The sequence below is a fragment of the Dendrobium catenatum genome, unplaced genomic scaffold (genome assembly GCF_001605985.2).
Source record: "Dendrobium catenatum unplaced genomic scaffold, ASM160598v2 fragScaff_scaffold_659, whole genome shotgun sequence".
NCBI classification, from domain to species: Eukaryota; Viridiplantae; Streptophyta; class Magnoliopsida; order Asparagales; family Orchidaceae; genus Dendrobium; species Dendrobium catenatum.
In genome coordinates, this window is record NW_021319121.1 from 426,564 (window position 1) to 443,716 (window position 17,153).

Below are 17,153 nucleotides of genomic sequence, written 5' to 3' on the forward strand. Positions count from 1 at the left end.
CAATTCACATCTATCTCAACGTTTTTATTTTTTTCATGCCCAAATTAACAATTGACCAGCTCACTTACCGCCCAATACTCAAACTCATACAATATCATCAGTCTTATTACAGTTTAAAAACATCGTTCATGATTATCTATCCATACTAAAAATCCATTTTTTTGCCAAAAACAGTCATTAGGGAACCATGACTGATTCAGAATTTCAAAAAATCTGGACAATCATTGAATTGTACTTGACCTCTATGGAACTCCAAAATTGAAAAACAGAGCATTCAAAATTTACAATGATAATTTCAAATTATGAAGAAAAATGAGGAAGACAAAATATTTGCTAAAGCAAAAAAATTTCTGTCTATAATTCACAATAGTACTAAATCAGTTCTAATATATTTCATGCTAAGTTAAGACATGATCATTTACCTTGTCCGAATGGTGAGCAGTAGTAGCAACACATTTCCCAGTAACAACATCCCATATCTTGACTGACTTGTCCGCACTTGCACTAGCTAGGACATTCCTGGAAGTTCAACAAGCAGAGTTACAAAACAAAAAGATATTAACTGTGAATAACAAAAAATTGAAGTATATTGCTTATTGCTCACCTCACCTCCTTGTTCCAGGCAAGGCCAAGAACAGAGTCTTTATGGCTATCTTTCCTGTAGATAACTGATTTCTGTTGTTACAAAAACTACATAATTACACAAGTGAAAATTGGCTAGTAACACTTACGGATTTCAAGTTTATTGAGAAATGAAAATAATTTACTGAAAGTTTGTCAACTGGCTGTTTAGATATTATAAAAATTGTCAAATGAAGAGCTTCAAATGAGCTTTCCTTAAGGCCTTTAATTACCAGAGGTCACAGAAACTGATGGAATTAAGAACTATGTAGGAATAATAAACACTTTTAATAGTTTGTCCACTTATTTTCATTGCGTTTGTCCTTCAATTCTTAGATAGTTAAGCGGCCCAAATAAATCCGAAGCTTGCTAAATTATTATCATTGCATACATGCACTCTTAACATTTCTTTTCTGGCAGAGTTCAAAATAGAAAATAATGATACCTAAAACAATATTTAAGACAACTCAGAAAAGAAATAAACTAACAAAGAAATACACGAGTTTCAAGTTCAAGTTGATCAGACAGCCAACTCGTGTGTACAGTCTATAAACCACAGCATAAGAAAGTGTGCCATTATTTATTTCAAAGAAAAAAAATTAAAACCATATTTCAAAAACCAATTACAGTGCAAGTGTGCAACATCAGGAAAGTAAATGACTGAACCTTTTTGTTTTTTTTCTTCTTGTTTGACACACCCCCTAGTACAAGAAATGGCTGTACTTCATCAATCTGTACCAATAAATATGTAATTCTTCAGTAACACTTGATGAACTGAAGTCACCAAAGAAGGATCTCCAAGTTTTTTTAACGACGTCAAAAAGGTTGCAACTACTGAAATACGTACAAGATCAAGATCCCAAATCTCTATTGCAGGTTCCAACGAGCCAACAGCCAGAAAGTTACCTGTTAATTGAAGAAAAAATTGATTCCATTCATGAAAACCAATCTGCAGGAATTTTGAAGGGAGAGAACAGAGGCAAATAGAATCTCTAATAAAAACCAAAATGACAGAAATGCGGACATCAAGATGAATTATTTGCAAAATTATATCATTTCTTTTCTCGAATACAAGCTTTCAGCAAGACCTAAATAAGTTTACAGGCTAAACTTGCACAACTCCTAACATGTATTCTGGGCAATTAGTTGGAAATAGCTCATAAATTATCATCATCAACAATATAGTTAAACCCCATCAATATCAATCCTTATCTCCAATGTTTTGTTGAGTGTTATATGAGATGTTAATTTGATTTTGTGCAAATCATTTTGCACACTTCTAGGCATTGCAGGTAAGCTTCAAGTTAGAGAGAAAATTCACTACACACAAAAGAAAATAGGGTAAATTACTTGCACGTGCTTAGACGCAATTTACTTTAAATTTAGTCAAGAAGTTTCAAAAATTCTAAATTGTTGGTCAATAAGTTCCAAAACCTTAACTGAAGGCATCTAAAGCTCACTTCCAAAACCTTAACTGAAGGCATCTAAAGCTCAGTGACAGCCTTCTATTGGACATCAATTTGAAGTCATGAATATTGGTTTGACTAAAACTTCATTTGATACTTTTGCCTTATATTGAGTGAAATAAAGTTGCAGCTGATCACACAGAGATGAATGAGTTGCTCAGGAAGTGCAATAATTGTTTCGGGTGCAATAATGTAGCCTTCCAGTAGTCAATACATTCCAGTCCCTTGTTACCAAAAAAAATCAAGTTGATCAATCGAAGCATCAAATGATTTACATCACATAGACATTCTACTTCTTACAAAATAATCTCAGCTTCAGTATTTATTCTCATCATATGTTTAAACAAAGTGAGGGGGATAGAGAGAGAGAGAGAGAGAGAGAGAGAGAGAGAGAGAGAGAGAGAGAGAGGGACAAGGTAAAAGAAGGACACCAAACTTCAATGGTTAAGAGGTGTTTGGAGTTCCTCAAGGAGTTTCTAGGAGGAAGTGAGAGAGAGAAACCCAAAATGTAAAATAAAAAGATAGTGATATGAAGTGCATCTGCACACCATATTCATCAAAATGGGGCTTAGAAGAAGATATGAACGAACTGAGGAGAGGAAGAGGTAGTGTTGTTAAATCTTAGCTTGATTATTTATTGAAGTGAAGGAGGGAGGGAGGGAGGGAGGGAGCTGGGAGGGGGGAATGGGAACAAAGCAAAATAGAGGACGCATAGCTTCTCGTGGTTGCGAAGTGTTAAGAGTTCCTTGGAGAATTTCTAAGAGAGACGGACACACGGATGACCAAAAAACAAGAGAAAAAGAGAGATGGAGTGCATGTGCCAACTCCATAACCCGACCAATTCATCAAGATGGACTTAGACAGAGAGATGGACAAAAGGAGGAATGAAGGTAGTGCAGTTATTCTTGGCTTCATTATTTATACTTGCCGTCTGTTTGAAGAGAGAGAGGGGGGGAGAGAGAGAGAGAGAGAGAGAGAGAGAGAGAGAGAGAGAAGGTAAAGAGAGGACACTGAACTTCTCATGAATAAGAGGCCTTGGGAGTTCCTTGACGAGTATCTACGAAAGAAAGGAGTGAGAGAGAGACACAATCAAAAAGTAAGATAAAAAGGAAAGTAGTAGGAGTGCTTATACCAACTCCATAACCCATCCAATTCATCAAGATGGATAGGCTTAAGACTAGAGACGACAAAAAGAGGAGAGATGGAGGTAATCCATCCCCTCCCCTTTCAAGGATGATTTTTTAGGGAGTGTAGGGGAACATTTAAAAGGAGGGACAGAGGTAGGGGGGTAAAAGAGGGAAATATTAAGTGAGAGGTTGATGGCCACGTGTTTAGGATTGGTTCAAAGGAGAGAGAGTAGGGAGTGCAAGAGCCAAAAAGAGTTGGAGTGGTTTCCCAACAAACACCCATACCCAATCCAGCCAATGATGATTTTGACAATGAATTTTTTTCTCTTCAGGGAAGGAGTTAGAGTGTAGAAATAGCGAGAGAACAAAGAATTATAATCTACTATCTTCTTGGCAAGCAGGAGAATATTAATCATGTAATAAGACATTCATTCAAATTATGTGGGATTCAAAAGAGAATAATGCAATAGATGAGGTCATAAATGATTAAATCATACAATCCTTATGGACAGAAACAATAGTACGCCCTTATGCTACCTCATGAGATTCCATGTACGTTAAAATAAGTAACACAACTTTCTCTTTAAAGTGAAACCTATAGAGAGGGGAACATACCACCTCAAGAGGCAAAGAGTGTACTCACTAAAGACTCAAAAGACAATGATATATGAAACTAAACAATATTTCCTTACTCGGATCATAACATCAGACAAAGTTTATTCTGATCATGGGAGTTTGATTTCATATGAACAAAAACCTTGTGCTAAATTACATGATGGCATGAAGCTCGAAGAAAGCTTTTGATTAAAAATGAATAATCATGTATTTGGGACTCAGCATAAGGGTTTATCCCAAGAAGAAAAGGCTAGCAGCAATTATTGGTTAACATCAATTTCAGGAAGAGGTTAGATGTGATCATCCCAAGACAACACAAGTAGTAATAATAATAAAGTAAATGCATAAAAAGTTATAACAACATCTATGAAAGCAGTAAAGCAAATAATATAAACATGCAGAAGAAATACTTTTATTAATTAAAGGAATTTAAATGGTATACAATGAATTTATTCCTATGAAATCGCGACAAGGTAGCGACAAGTATAAGGCAAATTCTAAAGGAGGATCTACAAGGAAGTTGACATACTATAGGCGGATAAATGAATTGATTAAAGCCAAGCCTAAGCCAATGTCTAAGAATAAGGGACACATCAGTAGGGTGTCAACGGATCCACACAATACAAGGTGACTATGCCTAGTCATTATAAGCAAGTGAAGTATGGCTCTTGTGATTGCTCTAGAGAGTTGTCGGTTTTGAGTCGATGGTTACATGTAAGTTCAAAGCTGATGGTTATGGAATCTAAGGTTCTAGCATTGTCGAGTATGGGTGTGGATGCAGTAGAATGGGTGAATGGGCATGAGCACAAATTGCAATTGACAATGTGAATACTACGCGGCGTGACACTCACAATTCAATGAATGGGCACATTGATGGGATGACGAGGAGGTCGTCATTTCATTGTAGAACATAAATGTGTCATGTTGCAGAGATGACATTTTATCCCAATGAAGGACACGAAGATGTCAGTTCCCCATGACGGTGAACTCGTCATGTAGGGTTCGGTGACTTCCAAAGTGTGACGATTGTAAATTTTTCAAGAGCATGGTTATGGTCAAAAGACTTGGCAAATGTTAGGCCAACAAGTGCATCAACAATAGTGGGTAAATACTCGTCGAATAAAGGACTTCATGATGGACTAAACGGGCAAAGAGACCAATCGCCTAGCATTGGATAGTTCACCTAGAAGAGTTCTAGTGTAAGTGAATGTTAGCCCTTCTTTTGCTTGTAAGGTAACCAACCTCACATAAGAGATGTTAGGTTTAGAACCGATGATGGCAAAAGGGAAGGCTAGTAAACATAAGAAAAAGTAAGTGTTCTAAAGATACCTCTTGCATAATTCTAACCACAATGTGTCAACACAGTGGCCACGCACCAAAGAAAAGGTGTCAACGACTCCTAGAGCCAGCGACACAAGGTCGGCCAAGAGCTACTAGGAGGAGAACTTTCAAAATGTCAAATGACCCAACCAACTTAGATTCACTTGAGAAGATGGGTATAAATAGTGGAGAAAGGCAACAATCCCAGTTGTCACACCAACAAATGTTATGCAGGGATAGACAGAGTAGGGGATAGGCAAAGCCTTTACTATCACGTAACCAAAAAGGAAGGAAGGAGACAAGCCATCATCTCAATATTCTTTTCCACTTAACATGGAAGGGGAAAATTACTAAGAGAAAAGTATCCAACAATACCTGACTAGAAACAAGTTGCCAACGGGGTTAACGACTTCAAATTCAGCGTGTGAAAAGATGTTGCGTAAGACATTGCCTCATCATACTGGATAACGGGATGGATTGACAATGGACCCATAAAAAAGCCAAGACATTGGCTAAAAAATAGGGTCACCTCATAGTGACTTTATCAAGATTTTGGCAAAGCCAAAGTTGCAAGGAGAGGCAAGGGATCAACCAAGGGATAGAACCAAACTATCAACCAAGGCTATTAAAAGAACTTCGTTGATCTAGAAGAAAGTCTTCAATCAACGTGATGAGAAGTAGTGAAAGATAGTCGTTGGTCATAGCATCGAATGACGTCAGTAAGCGACTAGAAGTAATTAGCCAAAATGACAGATGGACTAACAACTCAAGTCCAGAAAGGTGGTCAACATTTAACATAAATTCTATTACATTGAGAAAATTCATGTTATAAATTTGTCTAATTAATCCTTTGGCTTCTCTAAACAACTATGTTGCATCGATACGGATACGGCGACACAGATACGACATGATACGGATACGGGTCACATCAATTCTTAAAAATACATGATAAGGGTACAATGCGGACACGGCATTATAATTTATAAATCATACATAAAAATTAAAAAAACAATCAAAGCATAATATTTGAAATTACAAAAAAAATGAAAGCAACATCATTTCTAACCTTGTAGTTATAATATCAAAATAAAAGTAAGCATTCAATGTCTAGTACAACAACAAAAGCATAAACATAAATTGTCTAGCACATGAAGTTTCAACTTTTTAATATTTCAATAGAATGAATGATATGATTAGCTTCTTCAGTGGGTTGTCTTTGAACTACTATATCATCTTCAATAAATATCATAACTTCTAATTCAAACTCATCAAGTGAAAGATTAGCAATTTATAATATTCTCATATCATCAAGAGACTCAAATCCATCTCGAAAATAAGAGAACCTCGCTTGCAACTACGGAAGTAAATATGACGCATCTTTTCGGATTTTTTTGCTTTTCAACGGACACGAGTATCGGATATGCATGCCCTTTTGAAATTAAATAGTATTTTAATTGGATACATCTTTGTCGTATCCGACACATATCGGTGTCGTATCGGAGGCGTATCCGTGTATCAGTGTATCAGAAACAACACGCCTTCATAAATAGTAGTATCGGTGCAACATAGCTAAACAACCATATCCATGTCAAGCCTACAAAATGATTGGTAAGCGAAGAAGCATCTCGTTTTCTTTTTGAAAGAGGGAAGGGAGGAGAAAATAGAAGGGGGACGAGGGATTGAAGCTTACAAATTAAACAACCCCGAATAACAATAACCTGATTTTTTTACCGAAGAAAATAGGTCATCATAGCCAGCCATAACTAAAAAATAGTACCACGGATACATTTACAAGAAATTGCTAGAAGATTAAAATAGAAAAAAAAAAGTTGCAGAAGGATGATATGCATCAAGTTTGAGAGAATTAGGCTTAACTTGGACCTACGTTGCACCGATAAGTATACGGCAACACGGATATGACACGATACGGATACGGGACACGTCAATTCTTAAAACTACAGGATACGGGTACGGCGCGAATACGGCTTGGATACAACATTATAATATATAAATCATACATAAAAATTAAGACAGTAATCAAAGTGCAATATTTGAAATGACAAAAAAAGTTGAAATCAACATCATTTGTAGCATTGTATCTTATAATATCAAAATAAAAATAAACATTAAATATTTAAATGCCTATTACAACAACAAAAATAAAAACATAAATTGTCTAGCACATGAAGTTTCAACTATTCAAAAGAAGGAATGATGGAATTAGATTCTTCAGTGGTTTGTCTTTGAACTTCTAAATCATTTTCAATAAATATCATAGCTTTCAAATTTCAATTCAGGTTCACCTAGTAAAAGATTAGCAATTTCTAATATTCCCACCTCTTCAAGGGATTCAAATCCATCTCCAGCAATATCCCATATCATGTTGTCCCCTTTCATATAAGTTGGAGTTTTCCTTGAAAGAAGCTGAAGGTTTGTATGCACATAAACTAAATCTTTAGCCCGTTGTGGAGTAATTTTATTTCTCTTCATTGATTGGATGAACGAGTATGTGCTCCAATTTCTTTCACAACAAGATGAGGATGTAACTTGTCTAAGCAATTTTATGGCGATTGTTTGAAGTAAAGGTGTTGAAGCTCAATGTATAATCCACCACATTTTCGGATCAATTATCCATCTATCACGCAATGACTCTTGGTCACCAAAGTCCTTTAAATAACCAAAAAATTTAGCAAGTTCAAAATTTAGCGAGCGTTACCGAATTCCGGTACCGAGCAATGAAGAAAACGAACTTTCACTGCTTGCGTCGCCTTCATTGTTCGCATCGTCTAGCCGCTCTATCGACGAAGGATGATCTTTTTATCTTTAATGCTCGCGTCGTCGAGCCTCGTTGTCGACGAAGGTTGATCCTGTCTCTTCTATGCTCGTGTCGTCGAGCCGCTTCTTCGACTACAACGAAGAAGACGAACGCCTATGTAGAAATGAAAAACCTAGCTCGCAAAAATGTTTAAGACGCATAAATGAATAGGGATGTTGAGCGGGTAGCCGAAATGAATAGGGATGTCGAGCGGGTAGCCGAAATTAATAGGACAAATTGCCGCTCCATTTTTTCTCGTTTTATAACATTACACGCATATATGATACGTCTGTCCTATCAAATTTAAATAATATTTTAATTGGGCACGGCAAAGCCGTATCCGACACGTATTCGTGCCGTATCAGAGGCATATCCGTATCCGATACAACATGCCTCATAAACAAGAGTATCGGTGCTACATAGACTTGGGCTCTAAATCGAAAATGAATTATAAGGTCGAAGTTACATCAACTCAAAATAATTCAACTTCAAGAAGAATCAAAATTAGATTTTCATTATGTTTTATATGAACAAGTATGTGTGTCTATATATATATATATATATATATATATATTCAATTAATATGTATTTCATATTTTATATAAATACTTATTTCGAGACAGAAATTGAATCAACTCAAATCATATTTGAGCAAATTAGAGAGAATTAAAAAATGATTTCATGTTTAGAGTGGGGCTCAATATCAATTTTAATTTTGAAATGGTGCTCAAAATTGGATCAAGTAGAATTTGGTCTAGTTCAAGAGAATTTCAAGTTTCCAGCCTTTTTAAGAACCTTAATTAGGTGCTAAACCATGAAAATCCAAACCCAAAACTATTTATAAGTTTTAAATCCGCAACTGTATTTGCAAAAGTCAAAGCTATAGAGGTGCTACATCGTAAAATGGCAAATGCAAAGCTCCTTGAGCATATTTCAACTAACAAAAAAGTAAATTTATCAGGCACAACAAATAACATATGCATTTTAAACTTTCTAGGAATTATTTATTTTAATAAGTATTGAAGAAAATATGTCCATTTGAACATGCATTTTTCAACTAACAGAATGAAAAAAGAATACAGACATTTGTATTGTCTGAAGCAAATAATATGTATTGAGCAATGCAAAGCTCTTTGAGCTGAGCCAAGTGAAAACCATATTTAATATTCATTCCATTTGATTAGTATTAAATATATTTGTTCTTCCACAAGTAAATTCAAAGTGAATCATATTCATTGCTTACAAACTAATAAAAAGCAAAAATATGTAATAGCATAAGTTCAACCCACTCTCAAAAACCCAAGCAACAGAAATTGATAACGGAGACCCAAGATTGAAGAAAAAAAATCAGTGAAATAACAAAAACTATAAAAACTATTTACCTTTATCACCACCTTTAAGGTTACAATCCAGCCATGCGGTGCAAAGGGGGAAAGCCGGTAAGATGACATCATGATGCACATACATATTTGAATCTCCATCTCCTGAATCCTCAAAAATCCAAACCTATCAAAATAATATCATTAAACCTGAATACACGAAGAAAAACAGAACTGAGACAAAAAAGAACTAGTAATTGAGATCCACAATCATTGAACAATAATCCTAGGTGGATTTAGGCAATGATCCTTAGTGGATTTAGGCAATGACAAAGGCATAAAAGTTAAGAGAGGTCCAACCGCTAAGGACATTGTTGCAAAACCTTGAAGAGTAACAAAGAGCAAAAGTGAGAGAGATCACTAAGGAAATAGAGATTTAAGAGAGGATTGTAGTTTCTTTCATTACAAAATGTAGGCTTTCAAATAATAAGAATAGTAATATTTGATTTAACTTATCCTAAACAACATAAGGGATAGTCATATCCTTCCTAAAATAAAGTAACCCCCAATCCAAAATTATATTAAAACCTATCCAAAAACATCTAACATTATCCAAAACTGGCAGATAACACCTCCTTGACTAGGCAAACAGAGCTAATCTTAAGCTTATTTCAAGATCGCAACCCAACAATTCAAAATTTTCTTCTTCCAAATCATGATCTCTAGGCATCTAATTGATGATTTGCCTTCATCTGTAAACTCCCAATAACCCATTATTCAAGTTTAACAGCGTAATCAAGGAATCTCTATCAAGAGATCCTCCTGAATCAAACGTTTAATGTATTAAAAATAGACCATCAAAATGCTCGGCAAACTAAAAAATTCTTAAAATTTGCATCCAAGATATACAAAAACACCGGAAAAAGGAAGACAGTGAACAAAATCTCGGTAACAGGATCAACAGCAATTATTACATCTCAAAAACAGAACCAGCCCTCACAAAAAAAGATGTGACGTAAAGGACAAGATAAATAAATTGAATTTGAAAAGTAAACCATCAAGTGAATTAATCAATATACATAAGTTTGATTCACTACATATATCTCCAGAAACAAAATATTAATCAAGAAAAGAAAACTTGCCTCCAGATGACTGACTTCATCCTCATTGCGAGCACAAACTATAACAGAATCAGTAGGTTTAATGGTCATGTCCTCTATCTCATCATCATCATCATCCTCATCATCCTGATCCATGTTGTTTCAAATAGCCCACTTCACTTCATGCAAAAAAGCATAATAAAACTCTATAAGACATTTTACTTACGCCTTTGTTTTGCAGATAAGGATCCATATCATTGCTCGGATAGTAAGTGTCCCCGATCCCACTAGCAAATAACTCAATGCCTAAGAAAACGGCAATACCGGTTACACGGAAAAGAACAAGCGCCTCCATTAGTCCAAACTGAATATTTAACTATTTTATCAAAAGAAATAAATTACTTACCATCATCCTCATCATCATAAGCATCCATGTTGAGCTCCTCAATGCCAACAGAAACCGCTTGTAAATCTCTGGATTCCCTACCTGCTTGAACCTGATTGAGAGCCTTTGTTGCCGCCCGGGCAATGGAAACCTCGTCCAACACCTCAGGAGCGTCATCAACATCCATGCACTCATCCTCCTCTTCGTCAATATCTCCCCTGCAGATACCATAAAACCGTGAATCATCAAAAAGAAGACAATTTTCATTCACATGGACCAAAGAATGCAAGGTGGGGGCTCACTTTCGCTCCAACACTCCCGTCCTCAAGACCTCCTCGATTTCCTCTTTCGATGGAGGCTCTGCAACCACAGGTACAACCTTGGATGCCCCTTTTGGCACCCAGCATACGGCGGAAATCATTTGGAAAACCGGCGAGTTATATTACCTACAAGAGAACAGAAACTGAGCAGTGGCTTGATACAAAACTCTTCGCTGTATATTACCATGGCCTAATTTACCTGAGATATCGATAGAACTTTGGAGATGGTGAATACCAGCGATAAAGTGGTTTAGGAGATGTTTCGGCCGAAGAAGCACGCGAAAGGGAGAAAGTTACCTTCACAGCGAGCGAGCTGCCGTCGTTGCTTCCGATCAAAATGTCGTAACTTCTGATCCGATCCAAAGGAAACGTCGTCGAAGGAGTGAAGTCCAAAGCCCACGAAGGAGCCGAAGAACGTCGTGCGAAGGAATGAAGCCGAACATCAACGACGAAATAGAGGAAAAGCAAACCCTAACCCCTGTAAGCTATTATTGATTAACTTAATTAATATAATTTAAAATATTAATAATTTAGTAAAACTAATTAAAATACTTAAATTATTAATTAAATTATTAATAGGATTATTAGTTAAACTTACTTATTTCAAAACACTTAGTAGGATTAAATAGAATTTCAAATAGAAATTAATAAATTATAACTATATAATATTATAAAAAATAATTAAATAACTAATAAGTATTAGAATATTAATTAGTATTAAAGAAACTTAGATGTATTTCATTTAGAACTTTAATCCATAAAATAAATTTCAAATATGTTAAACACCCTTAATCTCAAATTGAATTGTCAAACAGTCATACAGGATTTATCCAGATTTATATTAAATGTTACCAAAGAGTTTTTAAGATTTACACCCTATGACTTAGTAAATTTGGATTTAGAGGATTTAAGAAATCCTAGTTAAATCAAATCATTGGTGCATCCAAAGAGCCTTGGTATCAAATTCGAATTTGTACTTGGATTTACAATAAATACTGCCAAATAATTTTGATAATTTATTAGATTAATTAATTAGTAGTATACTAAGTAATATAATTATATTATTTATCTAAATAATTAGTTGTATAATTATCATTAAATTAGTTTAATATTTATTAATTAATTAAATCATTAGTATGAGTATCAGTGAAAAAGATTATAATTAATTTTAAATAGAAATTATTACAGTGGAAGAAGTCCAATTTCTGAGCTGTTGATTTTTATTTTTTCAGTATATAAAGTTCGGAAAATTTATAACAATATTCATCTTCAAAACATAAAACAAATGGATATTGCCAAAAGCATAAATTTATGTGACAAAAAAAGTATAACTACTAAAAATATCATTTTGAGTAATCAATTAGTCATAACAAATGGAAAAAGATTAATATTTTATTTGAGATAGTTTTTTTATTGTTTCTTAAAATAAAATTGTAATACAAATCGTCTCAAACGAAGCAGAAGTGAGGCAAAAAAAAAGGATCTAGGGGTTTTCGAGAGGTGATAACCCTAATTTTGCTTTCTCCCGCAGATTTTGCTCTTCCGCCGCCAAGAGGAGGGTTTCCCTCCCCTTCTCCACTCCTTCCCATGGCTTCTTCTTCCTATCTAAATGATTCCCCTCCTCACCCTGATTCAATGACTGCCTTTGTCTTCGCTCCTAATGCCTTAACTTCGTTTACAACCTCTCCAATCACGACCTTGTGGTTAGCAACTTCGATGTTTCCTGCATCAATCTGTCGGATTGTGTTCCGTTCTCTTCTGAGGATATTGATCTCGACATCCCAGATTGGGGCCTCTAGCAGGTTGGATACTCGGTTGATCCGAGACCTACCTAACTGAGCTTGTAGAACACGATTAAAAAGGTTTGGTCTATAAACGGTTCGTTTGAACTCCTATCTCTTAACGATAGATTTTTTTTTTTTTAATTTTCCTTGCCAGAAGATTTTGAAGTCTCATGGTCCGGATGGCCGTGGTTCTTCTTCGGAAGATCGTTCATACTTCAGAAATGGATCCCAAAGTTTAAACCAAAGCGGGAAGAATGTAGTTATATTTCCATTTGGATCAAGATTGATGATCTTCCTTTAGCTGTTTGGAACCCTTTGGGTATTTCAAAAATTGCAAGTTTTGTTGGTAAACCATTAGCGGTGGATGCTCTCACGGCAAGAAAAACTCGCCTTACATATGCTCATGTTTGTGTGATGGTGAACAATGATTCTTCTTTCCCGGATGAAATCCCTATTTCTATGGATGGGGATGATGTGTCTCTTAAGGTTATATATGACTGGAAGTCGACTCCGTGTATAGGCTGCGAATCTCTTGTGCATCCATCCAATCTTTGCCATAAAAATCCGCAGCCAAAAGCTCAATTACATACTCAAAACTGAGGAAGGACCACTAGTCGTGCTCGTCATCCTCAGCCCAACCCAAAAGCTCATGTGCTTCCTACCTCCGCTCATGCTCCCATGAAGCCTCCAGCTCTCCTTCCCTCCTCTGTTATTCTTGCCAACAACAATATACCCGTTAATGTGCCTCCCCCTTCTTTGATACCACCTCCTGCAATCACCATGATTCCTTCTTCTTCACCCAATTCCATCACTGCTCAATGTAACTCGGTGCAGGTTGATCCTCCGATTCCCCAACCTCCACAAACAACTCATCCCAATCCTCCCCCCATTGAGAATCCTCCCTCTGATGCTCACTTGGATGATTCCATCCTGAATCTTAATTCACTAGTGGATGAAATCTCTTCATCTGATCACTCTCCAATCACGAAACCCTCCTCTACTGCAGCTATTAGTGAAGGCTCTTCTTCATAAAGTGCCCTTATTTCCTCTTTTGAGAGGAGCCGCCAAAATGTCTCTGTCATGGCCTCCCCAAATAAATTCTCCATCTTGTTGGATAATCAGCTTGATTCCAGACTTCAAGCTGCTGATCGACCAAAAGCTGAAGACAATCCGGATATGGGTCAATCTCAAAAAGTGCAGCATGCAAAATCTACCAGAACCAAAGGTGCTAGGAAAGCACAACAACCTTCCAACAAATCCAAATGATTTTTTCCTTCTATTGATTGTTGGAACATTCGTGGTTTTAACAAACCGAAAAAGGTTCTAGCCTCTAAGAATCTGACTGCCTCTAACCGTCTTGACATGTTATGTATATTGGAAGCTAAAATTTCATCTCATTCCCTTTTGGACACCTAGTTCATTAACACTCACAAAATTTTTCCCAATGAGCAGAGCTGTAATAACTATAGCTATTCTTCATGCAGGAGAATCTAACTGAAGTTGAATTCCTCCACTACCTTTTTCTCCCCTATCCTCTCTAACTCACAACTGATTCATGGTACTCTCAATTTTGGAACTTTACCCCCTATCCTTCTTTCTATGGTGCATGCTGCTAATAATCAAGTTGAGCGAGCCCCTTTGTGGCTGCAACTTAATATTTTGGCTGATTCTATCTCCACCCCTTGTATCATAATGGGTGATTTCAACTGTTTCAGAGAACCTAAAGACAAATCTGGTGGTGCTCCTATGCATTTTAGTATATTGGGGGAATTGAATGGGTTGGTGTTTAGCTATGGCGCCACTGAGCTTAATTCGACCGGTTTGAAATATACTTGTTTTAGCAGTCGTGCTGATGATCCCATTCATATAAAGCTTGACAAGATGTTGGTAAACCAAAAGTGGCTTGATGCTTTCCCTCTATTCTATTATAAGGTAGTTCATCCTGGTTGTTCTGATCATTCCCCTTTACTTCTAATGGAGGGTCATTCTTCTTCTATGGCTAGAAGATTTCAATTCAAAAACTTTGGATGAAGATGACAGACTATTGGGAAGTTCTTCTGTCTTCCTTTGCCTTACATAATGAAGGGAGTCCTATCGATAATTTTTATGGTAAACTTAGATATTTGAAAGGTAATCTTAAAAGTATGAAATGGTATAATGATCATTTCATCAAGGTTAGGCTTTTGGATCTTAATCAAAAATAGAAGGATTGTTTGGATCTCTTATAATGCAACCCCCAGGATCCCTTACTTAATGTTTCTCTGAAGGAGATTAATTCTAGCATCTCTCAACTTCACGGTGCTTGGAACTCTTGGATCATTCAAAGAGCTAAGGCTAAATGGCTTCAAAATGGTGAAGATGACTTGGGGTTCTTGTATGCTCGTATAAAAACTAGAGCAAATTCTTCAAGAATTAATGAGATCACTACGGATGGAGGGGCATTTCTCTTCTCCTCTGAAGATTGCTAATGCTATTTGTGAATACTTAAAAAATCTTTATAATCCTCCTAAGCCTTGTGGGAATAATGAGATCAATTTTACTTATGGAGATCCCATCCCTTTGCATTTGACTGACTCTTTGCTGGCTCCTATCACTAACCTTGAAATAAGAGATGTGGTTTTTGGGGGGCTGTCGGTCTCTTCCCCTGGGCCCGATGGTTTTACGTTCGAATTTTACAAGTGCTCCTGGGATATCATTGGCTTGTATGTGATTAATGCTGCAAAAAATTTCTTCTCAGCCGGACACCTTCTTAGATGTGCTAAAGCAACGGCGATTGCTCTCATCCCTAAGCATCAGCACGTCTCTAACATTTTTTATTATCGGCCTATTTCTCTTTGTAATGTCTTTTATAAGATCATTACAAAGATACTTGCAAATCGCCAAAAAGTCATTATGCCTCACATTATTCCAAAAGGCAAGCTAGTTTCATCTCCAAGAGAATATCTTCTAACAATATTATTTTGGCCAATGAGATTTTAAATGAATTCAATGGATCTTCTTCAAAGAAATATTTTTGTGCTAAATTGGATATCTGCAAAGCTTTTGACTGTGTCTTGGGATTTCCTTGTTTCTAGAATGAGGGAGAAGAGTTTTCTAGATAAATTAATTTTCTGGATTAAAAATTTCATATTTGTTGTCCCTTTTTATGTTTGCATTAACGGAGCTCTTGAGGGGTTCTTCACTTCTTCTGCTGACTTAAGGCAAGGTTGCCCCTTATCCCCGTTTTTATTTGCGATTGTTATGAATGCTTTTTCTTGCACTATGGACTCTAGCTCTTTTATGGGGGTCCCGCTTGGGCCGAGCTCTCTCAACCATCTTCTTTATACTGATGATGTGCTGGTGTTTGGGTTGGCCACTATTCCTAATGCTCTTGAGCTTTCCAAGATTTTAAGTAACTTTGCTATGACATCTGGTTTCCACATTAACAATGCAAAATGCTCTATCATATTCTCTAAGAATATTTTTGTTACAAATGATAACACCAGTATTCTTGGATTCTCTCTCACAGACCATTCCTTTAAATATTTGGGGTTGTCGATCTCCACCAAAAAGCTTAATTTCTCTCACTTCCAACCACTTATGAGTAGAATTTTTACTCTACTTGCTGGTTGGAAAGTAAAATTTATTTCTTTTGTATGTCATATTCAATTCTTGTGGTTTACCATTACTAGCACTAAAGCTTACTAGATTAAGGGAGCTATTATACCTAAAGCTTATTGCAAACTCATTGATAAATTGTGTTCAAGATTTCTTTATCACGATTCCAAAGAAGAGAAAATTACATCTTATCGGTTGGCATAATACCTGCCTACCCATTACTTTACGGGGTCTTGGGATTCCAGACCTTAGCTCCCTGTCTCACGGGTTTGCATGCTCATTCATCTGGAGGTTTTTCAATTCCAACTCTGTGGGTTTTGACTGGTTCAGGTTTAAATATAGCTCTCACTAGAAACCTTTATGTACAAAATCTTCTAAATTTTGGAAGAATATTTGCGGGGTTGCTATTAAGATTAAAGGGTACATTATTTATAATATGACTGCTGAGAACTGTAGTAAGCTTTCTTTTTCTAGGACCCTTGGCTAAATGGAAAATCGCTGGCTGAAAATTTTCCCCCCTCTCCTACCATTCGATTTCTGGGATAGCACATGGTGTTTGCCGGACCTCTTACCTGTTGGGATTCGGCAACTTATTATTGTCATTTCGATTTTGGATAACTTTACTGCTATTATTATTTGGAAGGATATAGCTATTCCTGTTTGCTTGTTTGCTGTCTTTTGGTT

At 36.2% G+C, this 17,153-nt stretch overlaps 1 protein-coding gene across 3 annotated transcripts in view; it reads right to left on the reverse strand.

Moving 5' to 3' along the window:
• Positions 1-11,553, reverse strand: part of LOC110093803 (uncharacterized WD repeat-containing protein C17D11.16-like) — a 31,811-nt gene extending 20,258 nt beyond the window's left edge. For 2 of the 3 annotated variants that reach the window (XR_003701025.1, XM_020818798.2), the window contains exons 1-10: positions 11,288-11,553; positions 11,071-11,214; positions 10,790-10,986; positions 10,610-10,689; positions 10,426-10,530; positions 9,347-9,470; positions 1,469-1,527; positions 1,288-1,353; positions 605-675; positions 423-519 (exon numbers count right to left, since the gene is read on the reverse strand). Coding sequence is in view for 2 of the 3 variants with exons in the window: in XM_020818798.2 (XP_020674457.1) it covers positions 423-519; positions 605-675; positions 1,288-1,353; positions 1,469-1,527; positions 9,347-9,470; positions 10,426-10,530; positions 10,610-10,689; positions 10,790-10,986; positions 11,071-11,189 (918 nt within the window). In the remaining variant the exon portion in view is untranslated. The remainder of the gene's footprint in view (positions 1-422; positions 520-604; positions 676-1,287; positions 1,354-1,468; positions 1,528-9,346; positions 9,471-10,425; positions 10,531-10,609; positions 10,690-10,789; positions 10,987-11,070; positions 11,215-11,287) is intronic. The other variant, XM_020818800.2, reaches the window with a different exon arrangement.
• Positions 11,554-17,153: the final 5,600 nt, after the last annotated feature.